The 14,397-nt window shown below is 31.7% G+C and overlaps 1 protein-coding gene across 2 annotated transcripts in view; it reads left to right on the top strand.

Annotated features, from left to right (window-relative positions):
- Nucleotides 1-7,290, top strand: part of LOC115721045 (uncharacterized) — a 67,435-nt gene extending 60,145 nt beyond the window's left edge. Inside the window, exons 1-6 of one of the 2 annotated variants that reach the window (XM_061109848.1) lie at nt 4,024-4,454; nt 4,554-4,618; nt 5,775-5,896; nt 6,006-6,111; nt 6,276-6,337; nt 6,888-7,290. In XM_061109848.1, the coding sequence (XP_060965831.1) occupies nt 4,105-4,454; nt 4,554-4,618; nt 5,775-5,896; nt 6,006-6,111; nt 6,276-6,337; nt 6,888-6,980 (798 nt within the window). In that variant the 5' untranslated portion in view covers nt 4,024-4,104 and the 3' untranslated portion in view covers nt 6,981-7,290. Of the gene's footprint in view, nt 1-4,023; nt 4,455-4,553; nt 4,619-5,774; nt 5,897-6,005; nt 6,112-6,275; nt 6,338-6,887 lie in introns of those variants that run through there. The other variant, XM_061109850.1, reaches the window with a different exon arrangement.
- Nucleotides 7,291-14,397: the final 7,107 nt, after the last annotated feature.

The raw sequence follows: 14,397 nt of genomic DNA, 5'->3' as shown, positions 1-14,397 counted from the left end.
AGTAATTTAATTATAAGATGACACTATAACAAATTAAATTTAGGTCATATCGTGTTATTCTGTCTCATATATTAATACTTTTATAATATTGTAAGCTCGATCGGTATTTTCGTTTCATATTTGGATTCGTTTCGTACTATACTCAGATTAGAATATTATATATATATATTTATGTATATATAAATACGAGTAAAAAACTAAGTGCGAAGCACGTATATTATATTTATGCTAATTTTTTTTATATTATTTGAAAGTGATACAATTAAAAATTAAAGAAAAAATATTATTAGTTATTAGCTGAGATTAATATTATGTGTATAGGAAGAAATCACAAATTAATTAATCTTATAATCTTAACTTTAATCAAATAGGGTTCTAGATATATGAACAATAAATAATCACGTAAAAATCAAAAATAATTATTTGAATAAAGAATTCAATATACACAGTTATATATATGAATCTCATTAATCAAAAATAATTATTCAACATATGAACAATAATTTGTCACGCTATATGTTTCCCAATAAAGAAATCCACCTCCTCATAGTCAAAAATAAATAATACATGTAATACAGATCTTTGTGATAGAGTAAAAGAAACAAAATTTCAGTTACCATAATCAGAAAAGGTTTAAGTGAACTAAATAATGACTAAGAAGATCTAAATTACAAAATGAAAATAACATGTCTATATGAGTATGATTTTTTTGCTATATGAGCATGATTGATCTAAGAGAAAATAGATAAATCTATAAACATATAAATATACTTAATATTAATTTTGACAAAGAAACAATTCAATTATAAACAATTCTAAATATCAGCCTGACAATTTCAACACACTAATTACTCATTAAATAACCATAATGTATACATCATGATAATTTTATTTTATTTGATATCAAATGGTAGAGATTGTTGAGGTTTTCAGCCATAGAAAATACACTATGATCAAAAAGTAATGCTCATTAATTGTATATTTCAAAGAAACCTAAATTTCCATGAATGTCCCCAATAAGATATAAACAATAAAATTGTAAATTAAAGAAAAAAGTAGCAAAATTCAGTTAATATAAGAAATAGAACAAATTGAAGATTTATACAATACTGGAATTTGAACTCTTAAAGGCCATTAGCGAAGGGGCGAAACTCGTTAGATCCCCTAGTAGAACACTACCTTAATGGTCTGAACACAAAAATTGTAGAAATCAAAATATGAATAAATTAGCATCATCAACAAAAGAAAAATTAAAACGAAAAGTCTTAATTAATAATTACGTGACATCAAATAATTATTAATTGAATTAAAAAGTGATTAATCAATATATGAACAATTATTTGAATTAATCTTATAATCTTATAATCAAATAGTTGGCAGTACAAATAACTTCAGACTTGTAGCATTAAACAATCAAAGCCTAAATGAGCCAGAGAACAGGAACCAACTTATTTACCAGAAAATGAACTACTTAACAAGCTCATTTTGATACATTCAGAATAATCTACGTATTCTACAATCCAATAATAAGTGTGTTTTTCGATTTTCTTGTGAACTGTGTAATAGTACAATTGAGTATTGGACCATTTCGAGAATTTGGTACGTAGATCATAAGAAGCACTAACTAATTCACATTTGTGTGTGTGTACTGTATACATGTATGATTTGTAGGTAGTTCCAAGATTGCAAAAATATGGAGTAATTCATTTCACTAGAAGTGATTCAAGGCTTGCCAACAATGGGATTCCTTTAGAACTTCAAAAGCTGCGGTGTAGAGTAAATTACAGAGTTTTGAAATTTACTCCCAAAATAGAAGAGACTGGCAAGAAGATCGTAGAGCTTTTGAGAAGAAACGACCCATTCGTAGTTCTTAACCTCAGATATGAAATGGATATATGTTGGCCTTCTCAGGTTGCTTTGAAAGTTGCAACACTAATGAAATTGAAGAATTGACAAAACTCAAGTAATCATATATGTTTATATATCTTTACTTTAATACACATTATTTGTCTATTATCAAAGTGTCATATTAATTAGTTCAAAATTTATCCGATAAAAATGATTAGTTTAGATTTGAGATAGATGTGATGCAAGTTGGATGACAAGATGAACTACATCTTTGCTCTTTTAGTACAGTGTAGTAGTGTTGACCTACATAGTATATACATTGTACATATGCGTATCCATGGTGGAAACAGAAAGAAATAGACTCTATGAAGAAGCAAAAAATGGGTGAATGCCCATTAACTCTAGAGAAAACAGCACTAACATTGAGAGCATTGGACATTGATCTGATCCTGCTATGCAAATCTACATTGCTGCTGGTAACATCTATAAAGTTTGAGATTCTATGGTTCAGAATTAAGTGCCCTTTGAACAAAGGTTTTGCACTATATCATTATGATTTCTAAGTGAAATAATGCAACGATCAAAATTTCTGCAAAAAGCAGAGTATATAAAAATGGTTCAAAACCACTTGGAATGAGTCTATAACAAGACAATACAAGCTAATAGTTGTATATAACATGGAAGTCTTAAGAAGTTGCATATCATTTTCTGTAGAAACTATGATGACTGCACACAATATTACACTATTGAATATGACTGTAGTAGTAGTATATGATGATTTTTGAGTAAATGGGGGCAAACACTCGTATGGATTACTATAAAAAAAATCTAAAACTCTATTTTTTTTTAATTTAATGAGATTTATTTTATTTTTATTTTATTATATATAAATAAAAAGTGACTCATGAATTTCTCATAAACTATTTTATTTTTAATAATAAATCATTTTATTTTTAATATAAATAAAAAGTAACCCATGAATTTTTCATAAACCATTTTATTTTTAATAATAAATCATTTTATTTTTAATATAAATAAAAAGTTACTATGAATTTCTCATAAACCAAGAATTATGTTATATAGGCACACTTTATATAAAAAAAATAAAAATAGATATATATATATAATAATCTGCTTCTCTTAAATAGATTAAGCTATTTTCTTCAAGGGCACAAATTCAATCGTACTCTGTGTTTTCACATTTTTATGACAATTAAATATATTTACATTGAACTATATATATACTTTTTATATAGTTTTAATCAATAACTCTTACATATTTTTTAATTAAGTACAGTTCATATAAAAAATAATTATATTTATTAGATATTAAATATTTACTATATATCATACATAATAGATATAATTATTATATTATTGGATTTTTTAAAATGTTGTGTTTTCAAATTATAAATTAGCTTATTTGTGTGCTTATGTGACGTCGTGTATAAATTCATATTTTTTGTATTGTACGTAACAAAGCACCCGACGCCAAATTTATTTTTTTCACAACGAATCGTGCTCATGCCTCCCAAACTGTGTCTGAAAAGTCCAAACTATTTTTACAGCTATAGTGCCCACTATAAAATAGTATTTTATAAATAATTAGTAATTTTTTATAATATTTATTAAATTAAAATATAAGACACTCAATATTTTAATACTTAATATTAATATTATGACACTTTCTTTTTTATAAGTATATTATGAAACTTCAAAGTTGTTGGCTGCCACCGTTGTCCATTATAATATAACTCTATTATATAGTTGTTGTTGTTGTTTTCTTTTCTTTTATAGGCATTTCTCTACAAATTAACATTGACCGTTGACTCTTAATTGGAAATTTATAAATGGACTTAATATATATAGTGTGTTAGGGCTTGTTTGAGATGGAAGTTTCATACATGGTTGACTTCCTTAATTAATTAATATTATAAGTAAATTAATTAATTATTTCACAATCACATGGCTCTCTTGATCCATTGCATTAGCTAATTTATTTATTTTTTCTTAGACAAAAAACACGTAATTAGAGTCTTGATTGGGAAATTTCTTAGTATTTTCACATTGTCTAATTATTATTATATTAAGAATAATTAATTAATTATTAATCACTCAATTATGTCTATAAATACATAACTATATCCCTTGATGATAAAGATGTTTAAGTACAAAAGGAAGTTATATAAGTAAGCCTGAAATTATATTGCCCAAGAACCAAATTCTATTTTCTTTACTTATTTTCTCTCTTTTAAAATGAGAAAACCTATTACAAATCTCTTTCTTAATTCTATTTACAATTATATGAATCCTATACATTTTCACATCCCAATAGGCAATATTTCTTGTTTGTCAAATTCTGTAAACTCCAACATTAATAATAGAGGTACAAACCTCCTACCGAAATCGAGATTGGCGACACCTCTTTATTCGCTTCAAGCTTTTTTCCAAATTCAAGCTATTGACTATAATATCAGCCTAACGAAATTCTTTGCTACACCAACACTCAAAGAAGATATGACCATGAGATTCGGAAATTCTCTTCTAAATTTCATTACTTCATTTTGGTGGAAGCTTCAAATTTTAAAGCCAATTCAAGGAATACGGTATGTGTATATATATAAATATTATGTTGATATTTAATTCACAAATAATGAAATTTGTATTATTACTAAATTTTATTTGATTATTTTTGTGTAATATAGTATTGTTACGTCTGCTGGAAGGATATCTAATCCAAACACTTTCCAAATCTTTCCAAAATTTGAAGGTTGGTGCATATATCAAATTTAATACTGTATCATCAAATATATATATATATATATAATATAAAATGTATATTTAATGGTTTTTGATACTATAATATATATCAAATTCAAAATAAGTATACTGTGTAATAGTATTCTTTATTACTTATCTTAAAACTATTATCGAATACGCTACAATTAATAATTTAGTATATATATATATAGATATACAGTAGAAGCTCTATATAAGAATACACTCTAATTTGTTATAAGAAAATCAAGTCCCGATTTGGGCCAGTTATAAATAAGCATAACCTCTAAATTGTAATTAGTTATACATTTTCTAAGTCCTGTATTAACAAAGTATACCTCTATATAAGAATAATTACATCTTAATAAAATATATACATGTATTTTGTAAATTTATTTAAGTATATATTAATAATTTTATTTTAAATTATAATACATGTATGAAATTATATTTACTCTAAAATATTTCTATTATGATATAGTATTAATGATTATTTATTGTTATTATTATTACATTGATATTTTTTGGTTTCTTAATTTTTTTTTTCTAGTGTAACCTTTTAATTAGAATATAATTTATTTGGTCCTAAGTATATTCTTGGATAGAAGTTCCATTGTATTATAGTACATTAAAATTATCTAAATTTAAAATGGAGCTAATAATAATGTACATACAGAATTTATTTATATCTTCATTATATATCATCATTATAGTTAATTATAATGTTTTTATGTATAAATTAATAAGATCTATGTTCTCTCTTTAACGGAATCTTATAATTATATATTTTTAAAGAAATACATGTTTATACCAAATGTTCAAACTCTGATGATTTGACTACTGTAAATTATCTTACATTGTGTTTTAACAAATGAAAAAAAAAAAAATTAATGAAGTTTTTCAAAACCCAAATCGTGGTGGTTGATGTTTTTTAAAAACAGTTTTTTATTTTATAACTTTAGCCTTATAATTTTTAATTTTTTATAACTCTAGTTTTAGAAATAATAATATTTTTAGTGTCTTTTCTTTTCAACAAATATTTTAAGTGTCTTAATTAAAAATATTATACAATATATCATTTTTTGTCAATCTTTAGTAGAATAATAAGTATTGTATTCATTGATTAATATATATTTATTTTTGTGCAGGCAAAAATCTCTTATTGACTAATGATTTTAAGGAGCTTCGAGTTGATAATTCTGTGATGTATTATAAGAAGTTATTACCATATTATGGTCAAGGTCAGAGTCATCCACATGTCAATCAGAAGGTATATATATATATAGCTATATACGTACAAAACATTAATTATATATATATTTGACAAATATATATATATATATATATATATAGTCTTATTTTCTTTGAATATATGATAGGTGACTATAAGGTATACAATCTATAACCAAAAGCAAAAAGTGAAAGGATCAAAGGATGATGTTACAGCTGACCTTGTTATCGGCACCAAACATGATTTTGGTAAAGGTAAAAATTTAATACCCATTACAAAATAATAATAATAATAATAATAATAAAACACATTAATTACTGTAAATGATTATTATTATAGGATTACACTAATTTTTGTAATAATATTTTATAGTGTAAATGTTTCTTATAATTAAATGCAAATATCCACATGCATGCAGGGCTTGACTTTGGCATTCGAGAACTGAGGGTAGATGAACAAGCAATATTTGTCATCCCTAAGGTTTGTAATTCTCTTTTTTTTTTTTTAAATTATTTTTTTTTGTAGAAATTATTAAAAAAATAAAAGATGTTCTGCTAAAGTAAATGTTCAATTGTTGCAAGCTTATTTAATCTGTTTGGATAATAATGTACTTATCACTCTAAAAATAAATTTAAAATGTTCTTATAACAGATATATCTTATTGTATATTTTGAAAAATTTTGAATAATTTAAAATTAATATATTTAAGTATTAAGATCAAAATAGTTATCTATACGTATAGAAAAAAAAATACACCTGTAACTCATTGTTTGAGCTATTTTTCTAATATTGTAAACTATTCATAATTTTTTAGAAAAAAATAATAAAATGCATACATTAATATTAACTATTATAATATACACTATCAAATAAATTGTATACTAAATATTAGAGCTATCATCTTTTTTTTTTCATTAGTTACATGTTGTTATATTCAAACTTTGTGTTATTAATAATTTTTTTATGCATATTATGTGTTTTATTCAGAAAGTTAAATATCTAATTAATTAACTAATTATGTTTTCTTCAGAAACTTTGGCCGGCAAAGATGAGAGGTGGTATTTTCAATAGGGATCCAGATGAGTACATAGTTTGCTATGTTACATTAAACAAAATTTATTAGATATTATTTTTTGAAAAGGGTGACAAATTAATAGATAAAGTTGCATTTTGTCCAATAAATAATTCAACTGTCATTTATTTAAGGATAATTTTTCTTTTGTTTTTTGGGAGATTTATTTTTAGAGTGATAAGTACATTAAAGTTCTTATCTCAAAAAAATAAAATAATATTGAACCATGCTATTCATCTCGAACTATAGACCTACCGACTAGCCCGCATCTACCATATGGATTGAGATGGTCGGGATATTCGGGATGAATAAATTTATTTAATAATATTTTTTGTAAACTTACAAATGTATTATATATGACAACGTTCTTGTCCAATAATTACAAAAGTATGTAATTAGTTGCATGCAATTACAATGATCTTTCACAATTTTTTTTTGGGAAGCTCCCATTAAGACCAAACTATATACAAACTAACACCTCTTATGTATCTATACAAGTATGCATCACAATTTGAAAATATTTGAATTAAAAAAAATGTAAACTAATTTTTAAGTAGTATAGTAAATAATGGATAAATATCATTTTGGACTCTGTATTTTGTAAAAGTTATTAATTGGACCTTCTGTTTTGTTAAATGACAAAATAGACCCTGTATTTTCCAAAATTGTACAAAAAGGACACTGAGCTGATTTTTTGTGAAAATAAACTTAATAGTAATCTGATCTAGAGATGTTATGACAAAACTGGTTACATTTTCTGTATATGTTCGTGTGAAAAATTGTTTTAAAGTTTGTTGTACTAAAAAATAAAATTATTGAAAATTGAGTCCAGTGTCCTATTTTTAATATTTTAAAAAATAGAGGGTCTATTTTATCATTTAACAAAATAGAAGGTCCAATTGATAACTTTTACAAAATACAAGATCTAAAATGGTATTTACCCATAAATAATTAGTTAAAACGGTAATTATGCAAGATAATCTTTTAATGAAATAGGTTCATAGTGTTTACTTGAAGGATCAAAATTGGTGGAATTTCCAAATCTATCTTACTAATAATAAGAAAGGGTCCACAATCCACCTAGACGTGGCCATCATAAATGGTTTGTGTGACGGCGGCGGAGGTTGGTTCGGGATAATCCATTCAATCTTCGTCCACTAAGCGGGACAGAGGGTGACCTCTAAGCAATTGGAGGTTCTCGCTCATCTCTTGGGGGTCCATATCATCTGAAAATTTTTCTTCCACCATGCAGAGTAACTGAAATTGGAGGCAAATAGTGGAGGTCAAGAATAAAATCAAACAGATATGTAGTGAGCAACAGTTCCTAGCTCAACATTACTCCATCAACCATGGTTACAAGCCACTGCTTCCAACTTATGAGAAAGTAAATTGGGCTAAACAAGTTTGGGAGACACTTTCCATCTGAAAGTATCATTTTATACTTTGGCTAGCTGTTTTACAAAGACTGAAAACAAGAGATAGACTAATGAAATAATAATTTCCTTCTAAAAATTATAATTTATTGAAAGAAAATTCAAATTAATGTTAAGACAAACTAATAAAAAATAGAGAGAAAATCAAATTAGAGAGAGAGAGAGAGAGAGAAAGAAATGGTGACAAGCTCAACTCCTCCGACCTAGGATTCGTTCTCTTCCTCAACTTTTCTCGCTGATCAACACCATCCGATGAGTATGTCATCGTAGATCACTCTACCTCCGTCGCTACTTCTCCATTCGAATCCAAAGATCTGAACCCTAACTATTCAGATTCTTCTCCTTTTGGTTTGTTCACGTCAAGAATGGGAACGAGCTTTGGTAGAGATAGAGCATGAGGAAGGTTACTCTCTTCGTGAATGAAGACAGTGAGTTTCTAATCTGACTGGTTTAGCTCGTTTCCTTTTCTCTAGTAGCAAGCTTGTAGTTCTTAGATATGTGATTACTTATTGAATTTGCGTAGATATGTGATTTTAGAAATTAGCTGAATCAATGTCTAGCATGAAACTGTTGGAATTTCTGCCCTAAAAGTAAGTAACTAATGGATAATATATTAGAGTAATATATGAAATACATTTATAAGATAAATAATATATTAATTATAAGAGTATGATTACTAAATATCATAAATTTCCTTATTCATATGGAGGAGATATAATCTTGTAGGATTTACAAGAGAATAACAGGTTATGGCATGTGCTCACCTGATTAGGTGATGCAATATATGAGTGTCAAGTATGGTACGGACATGCCTGATTAGGCAATACAACATATATGATTATCAAGGTAAAGCATCGACTTGCCTGATTAGGCATTATGATGCAAAATTAGGTGATTACCAGAGTAAAGCATCGACTTATCTGATTAGGCAATGTTATGCAATATATGCTTACTAGAGTAATACATCGACTTGTCTGATTAGACAATGTGATGTAGTGAAGATAGTTATTCTCATTTTTTATATAGTTATTATATTACGTAACATTGAATGTGGTTGCTTAATGACGGTAAAGTGGATATTTAATTATTATACGTATTTCTTTTGCTACTTTTCTTGTTGAGTCCTCGTGACTCACGGGTGTTTATGGTGTAGGTAAGGGCAAGGTGAAGTTAAAGCAGCCATGACGCAACAGTCTTCTCCAGCAAATGTACATATTGACTCTATCGGCCTATGTGCTAAGTTGCTAAGAGTTGTTTTGGGTTGTATCTTTCGTGTATTTTGATTTCATATTTTAACTTGCCGTTGTATATAGTCTTTTTGTAAAATTTCTATAACAGGGATCCTCAGAACACAATTTTAGTGTCGTTATGATGTCTGTTTTGTATTTTATCTTAGTGAAGTTTTTAATATTATCATAGATTTTAATAATTAATTAATCTATTAGTACTAAACTAGTTTATAAAAACACATGTGGCGTCTCTATTCGACCGATCAGGCTGACACTTAGGTTGGTGGTTCCGTACTATTTGACGTATCACGTCGGTACAGGCTGGAGTATGACCAGCAGCCGGAGTATGACCGGTTCGACCGATTAGGCTGTTACTTGTCAATAGTACCATCCCTATGAACGTTCAGAACTCAGTACCGTGTTGGACACGGCAGTTAGGGGGACTCAGTATCGTGTTGGACACGGCAGTTAGGGTTATGATCAGGGGTATGGGCGTCTGATCATGACCGGGTTTTATGTATGAATATTATTATGCTTTTCTTACTGAGTCTGTCAACTCACAGTGTTATGTTTATGTGTAGGTAAAGGCAAGGCTAGGACTGACGGACCGTGAGCGAGCCGGTGAAGATTTGTAACACCCTAACTAATTTAGGCGTATTACGTGATTTTTAAACGTACTGTGCAGCTCGTTGCTAATCAACGAGGTTTATGGAAAAACGTGATTAATTAAAATTTTGCTTTTTCATTAAACTTATAAACCATTTTACCAAAAAGTCTCGGGATCCCGATTTATAAAAATATTTACAAATGTTTTTACTATTCAACTTTTACATCAAAACAAGGTCATCTAACGACCGTTACAAAAATCTCAGCCCTGCTGTCCCAAGGATCGTACGCTCCAGGCCTAACCGCCCCGACATGTACAATCCCATAAGCTCGCTCACGGTCCATCAGCAACTGCCTTGCCTTTACCTACACATGAACGTAAACTGTGAGTCGACGTACTCCGCAAGAAAAGCATACTAATATCATACATAAAACCGATCGCCGTGTCCAACACGATACCGAGTCCCGCCATCGCCATGTCCAACATGGTACCGAGCACTACCGCCATGTCCAACATGGTACCGAGTTTTGAACGTTCGTGGACGCGTACTATTGACAAGTATCCTCCCGATCGGCCGAACCGGTCATACTCCGCCGCTGGTCATACTCCAGCCTCGTACCGACGGATAGGTCAATAAGACCGAACCACCAACCGGTGTCACTGATCGGCCGAACCGGCCATACTCCGCCGTGCTGGTCATACTCCACTCGTACCGACGTGACAGGGTTGGGTGGTTCGAAGCCTAAATACATATCTAATGTAAACTAACAGGCTTCCTACATGCACGCTAAACATGTAATCTACATATGCATACTGTTATACTAATCTTACCTGGATTCCGATTTCGTGTGTGCGGTCAACCCGACCGGAACCGAAGCCGAACGGCGGATGACATCGGCTCCTAAACCATAAAAATCACAACGCTATAAGTTGACACGCTAAATCACTTCCCGGACTAAAACTCGAAACTAAAAGTTTCCCTCTCGATAAAAAGCATGGCAATACCCCTAAAAACCCAAAAACGAGAAAAACTAGGGTTCTGAAAAATCCCCAACCGGAAGACCGGTTGCCCAACCGGAATTCCGGTTCTGGAAAAATCTGACCCCCCATCCGAATTCCGGATGCTCAACCGAATTCCGGTTCCTCGCAGCAAGAACAAAAATTCACATATCTTGACCAATTCGAACCCAATTGATCCCAAACTTTCCGTACCCGCTCTATAGGTCCCAAATGACCATTCCAAGGCCTCAAACCTACCCGTAAAACCTCACAAGCAAATTTCACCATTGAAGACCAAGCTTTGAGTTCAAGAACTCAAACTTGGTTAAATCCACTAGCATGCACCCTAGCCTAGTTAATTCTACTTAACTAAGCATTAAAACACCTCTCGCAAACTAACAATAACAACCAAAGAATAACACGTAAACTAAACATAGCATTTTCTCACAAAAATCATCAATTTTCACATATAATTTAAAAGCTTGAACAATCTAGCTACTCATGCTTCACACAACTCATTTAACATCAAAAATCATGCTTTGAATCCATAAATTAACAACAAAATCACAAAGAAGAAGAACATTTCACAATCACATGCATTTCATCCAGTTTCATCATTTTTCTTGAATAAAACACAAAGTGGAAATAAAAGGAATCAAACCTAGACTTGAATTACACTTAGAGGAGGAGAAAATCACAAGCTTTGAAGAGGAAAAATCTCTGCCCTAGCAGCCCAACACCAAACCGAAAAGAGGGAGGAAGAGAGAGCTTTGAGTGATTTTTTTCTAATTTCTTTAAAATGACTAAGTGTTGAAATTTGAGAAAAGGGAAATATAAATCACATAAATCATCTATTTCAGCCAAATAAACACTTAATTAATTATTTATTTTCCATTTCATAAAGTCATAAAAGACAAAATACTAATGGGGCAAAAAGACCATTTTGCCCCTCTACCATAAAATCACTAAAAGCATACTAAAGGGGTATTTTTGGGACATTCTAAATTCCCGGCCATTCCCGACATTCCCAATGTCTAAAACCCGTCCCCAAAATACTAACATACTAAGTTGTGATTTCTACTGAGCCAAACGCCGAGTTCCAAAATACCGGACACCGGAAATGCGAAATATAAAAACTGCTGATGACATAATTATGCATATCTGAATTCCATAAATAACAATGATAAATTATTTAAATAGCTATAAATAATTTCCTGATTAATCATAAATAATCGCTAATTTCCAAATTAACTAAGCGGGCTTTACAACTATTCCCTTAAAAGGATTTCGTCCCCGAAATCTCACCCGAATAACTCGGATATCGAGCTCGCATATCTGACTCAAGCTCCCAGGTGGCTTCTTCCACCTTACAGTTTCTCCAGAGAACCTTGACCAACGCTATGGTCTTATTCCGAAGGACTTTATCCTTTCTATCCAGGATCTGCACTGGCTGTTCCTCATAAGACATATCTGACTGAGCCGAAGGCTCTCATAATCGAGTATATGAGAGGGGTCTGAAACGTATTTTCTCAACATTGAGACATGAAATACGTTGTGCACCGCCGATAAAGCTGGAGGCAATGCTAACCGATATGCCACTTGACCTATCTTCTCGAGAATCTCGAAAGGTCCTGTAAATCTAGGGCATAACTTGCCTCTTTTCCCGAAACGTTTGATCCCCTTCATCGGAGATACTCGCAAAAACACATGGTCCCCTACTCTAACTCAACATCCCTACGTTTCGGACCGCGTAACTCTTCGTCCGCTCCGGGAGGCAAGCATTCTAGCTTTAATTTTCTCTATTGCCTCATTGGTCCGCTGAACTGACTCAGGACCTAGGTATTTCCTCTCCCCTGTCTCATCCCAGTGGATAGGGGATCTACATTTCCTACCGTACAACAGTTCGTAGGGTGCCATCCCTATCGTACTCTGGTAACTGTTGTTGTACGAGAACTCCACTAACGGTAGGTATTTACTCCATGAACCCTCAAAGTCCATAACACAGGCTCTCAGCATATCCTCCAATATCTGAATTGTCCTTTCGGACTGACCATCTGTCTGAGGATGGAATGCTGTACTGAATTTTAGCTTCGTACCCATTGCCCGTTGCAAACTCTGCCAAAATTTGGAGGTGAATTTCGGATCCCTGTCCGAAACTATAGACTTCGGTACCCCGTGAAGTCTCACTATCTCCCTGACATATAACTCTGCCAACTGATCCACTGTAAACGTTGTTCTAACCGGCAGAAAATGAGCAGATTTCGTAAATCGATCCACCACTACCCAGATGGAGTCATACATACCCGTGGTCCTAGGTAACCCGACCACAAAATCCATCGCAATATCCTCCCATTTCCACTCTGGTAGGGTTAGAGGCTGCAACAACCCCCGTCGGTCTCTGATGTTCAGCCTTGATCTGCTGACACGTGAGGCATCTCGAAACGAATTCTACCAAATTCTTCTTCATACCGCTCCACCAGAAGTACGGTTTCAAATCTTGGTACATCTTGGTGGTGCCGGGATGTAGAGAATATGGAGTAGAATGAGCCTCCTCAAAGATCTCGTTCCTCAAGTCCACACTGTTCGGGACACAAACCCTGGCTTTATATAAAAGCACTCCACTAGCTGACACTGAAAAGTCCTTGGCTTGACCAGCCAATACCTCATCTCGGATCTTCACTAACTCCGGATCTGACGTCTGAGCAACCTTTATTCTTTCTAACAGATCAGATTGCAGCGTTAAGTTGTGAAGCTGACCTACCACAAACTCAATGCTGGATCTAACCATATCCTCTGCTAGCTGAGGTGAGATCTGAACCATGCTAGATACTTGCCCGGGTCCCTTTCGGCTCAGGGCATCGGCCACTACATTGGCTTTCCCGGGATGGTAAAGGATCTCACAATCATAGTCCTTCACTAACTCCAACCAACGCCTTTGTCTCATGTTCAAATCTTTCTGAGTAAAGAAATACTTGAGACTTTTATGGTCGGTATAGATCTCGCACTTCTCTCCATACAAGTAATGCCGCCAAATCTTCAGTGCAAAAACCACTGCGGCCAATTCTAAATCATGAGTCGGGTATCGCTGTTCATAATCCTTTAACTGACGGGAGGCGTAAGCGATAACCCGATCAGCTTGCATCAATACGCACCCCAAACCCTGTTTGGATGCGTCACAATAGACCACGAACTTCTCCTCG

Source organism: Cannabis sativa, chromosome 2 (genome assembly GCF_029168945.1).
Source record: "Cannabis sativa cultivar Pink pepper isolate KNU-18-1 chromosome 2, ASM2916894v1, whole genome shotgun sequence".
Taxonomy (NCBI): domain Eukaryota; kingdom Viridiplantae; phylum Streptophyta; class Magnoliopsida; order Rosales; family Cannabaceae; genus Cannabis; species Cannabis sativa.
The sequence above is the reverse complement of the archived record's forward strand: the minus strand, read 5'-3'. Positions and strand labels throughout refer to the sequence as shown.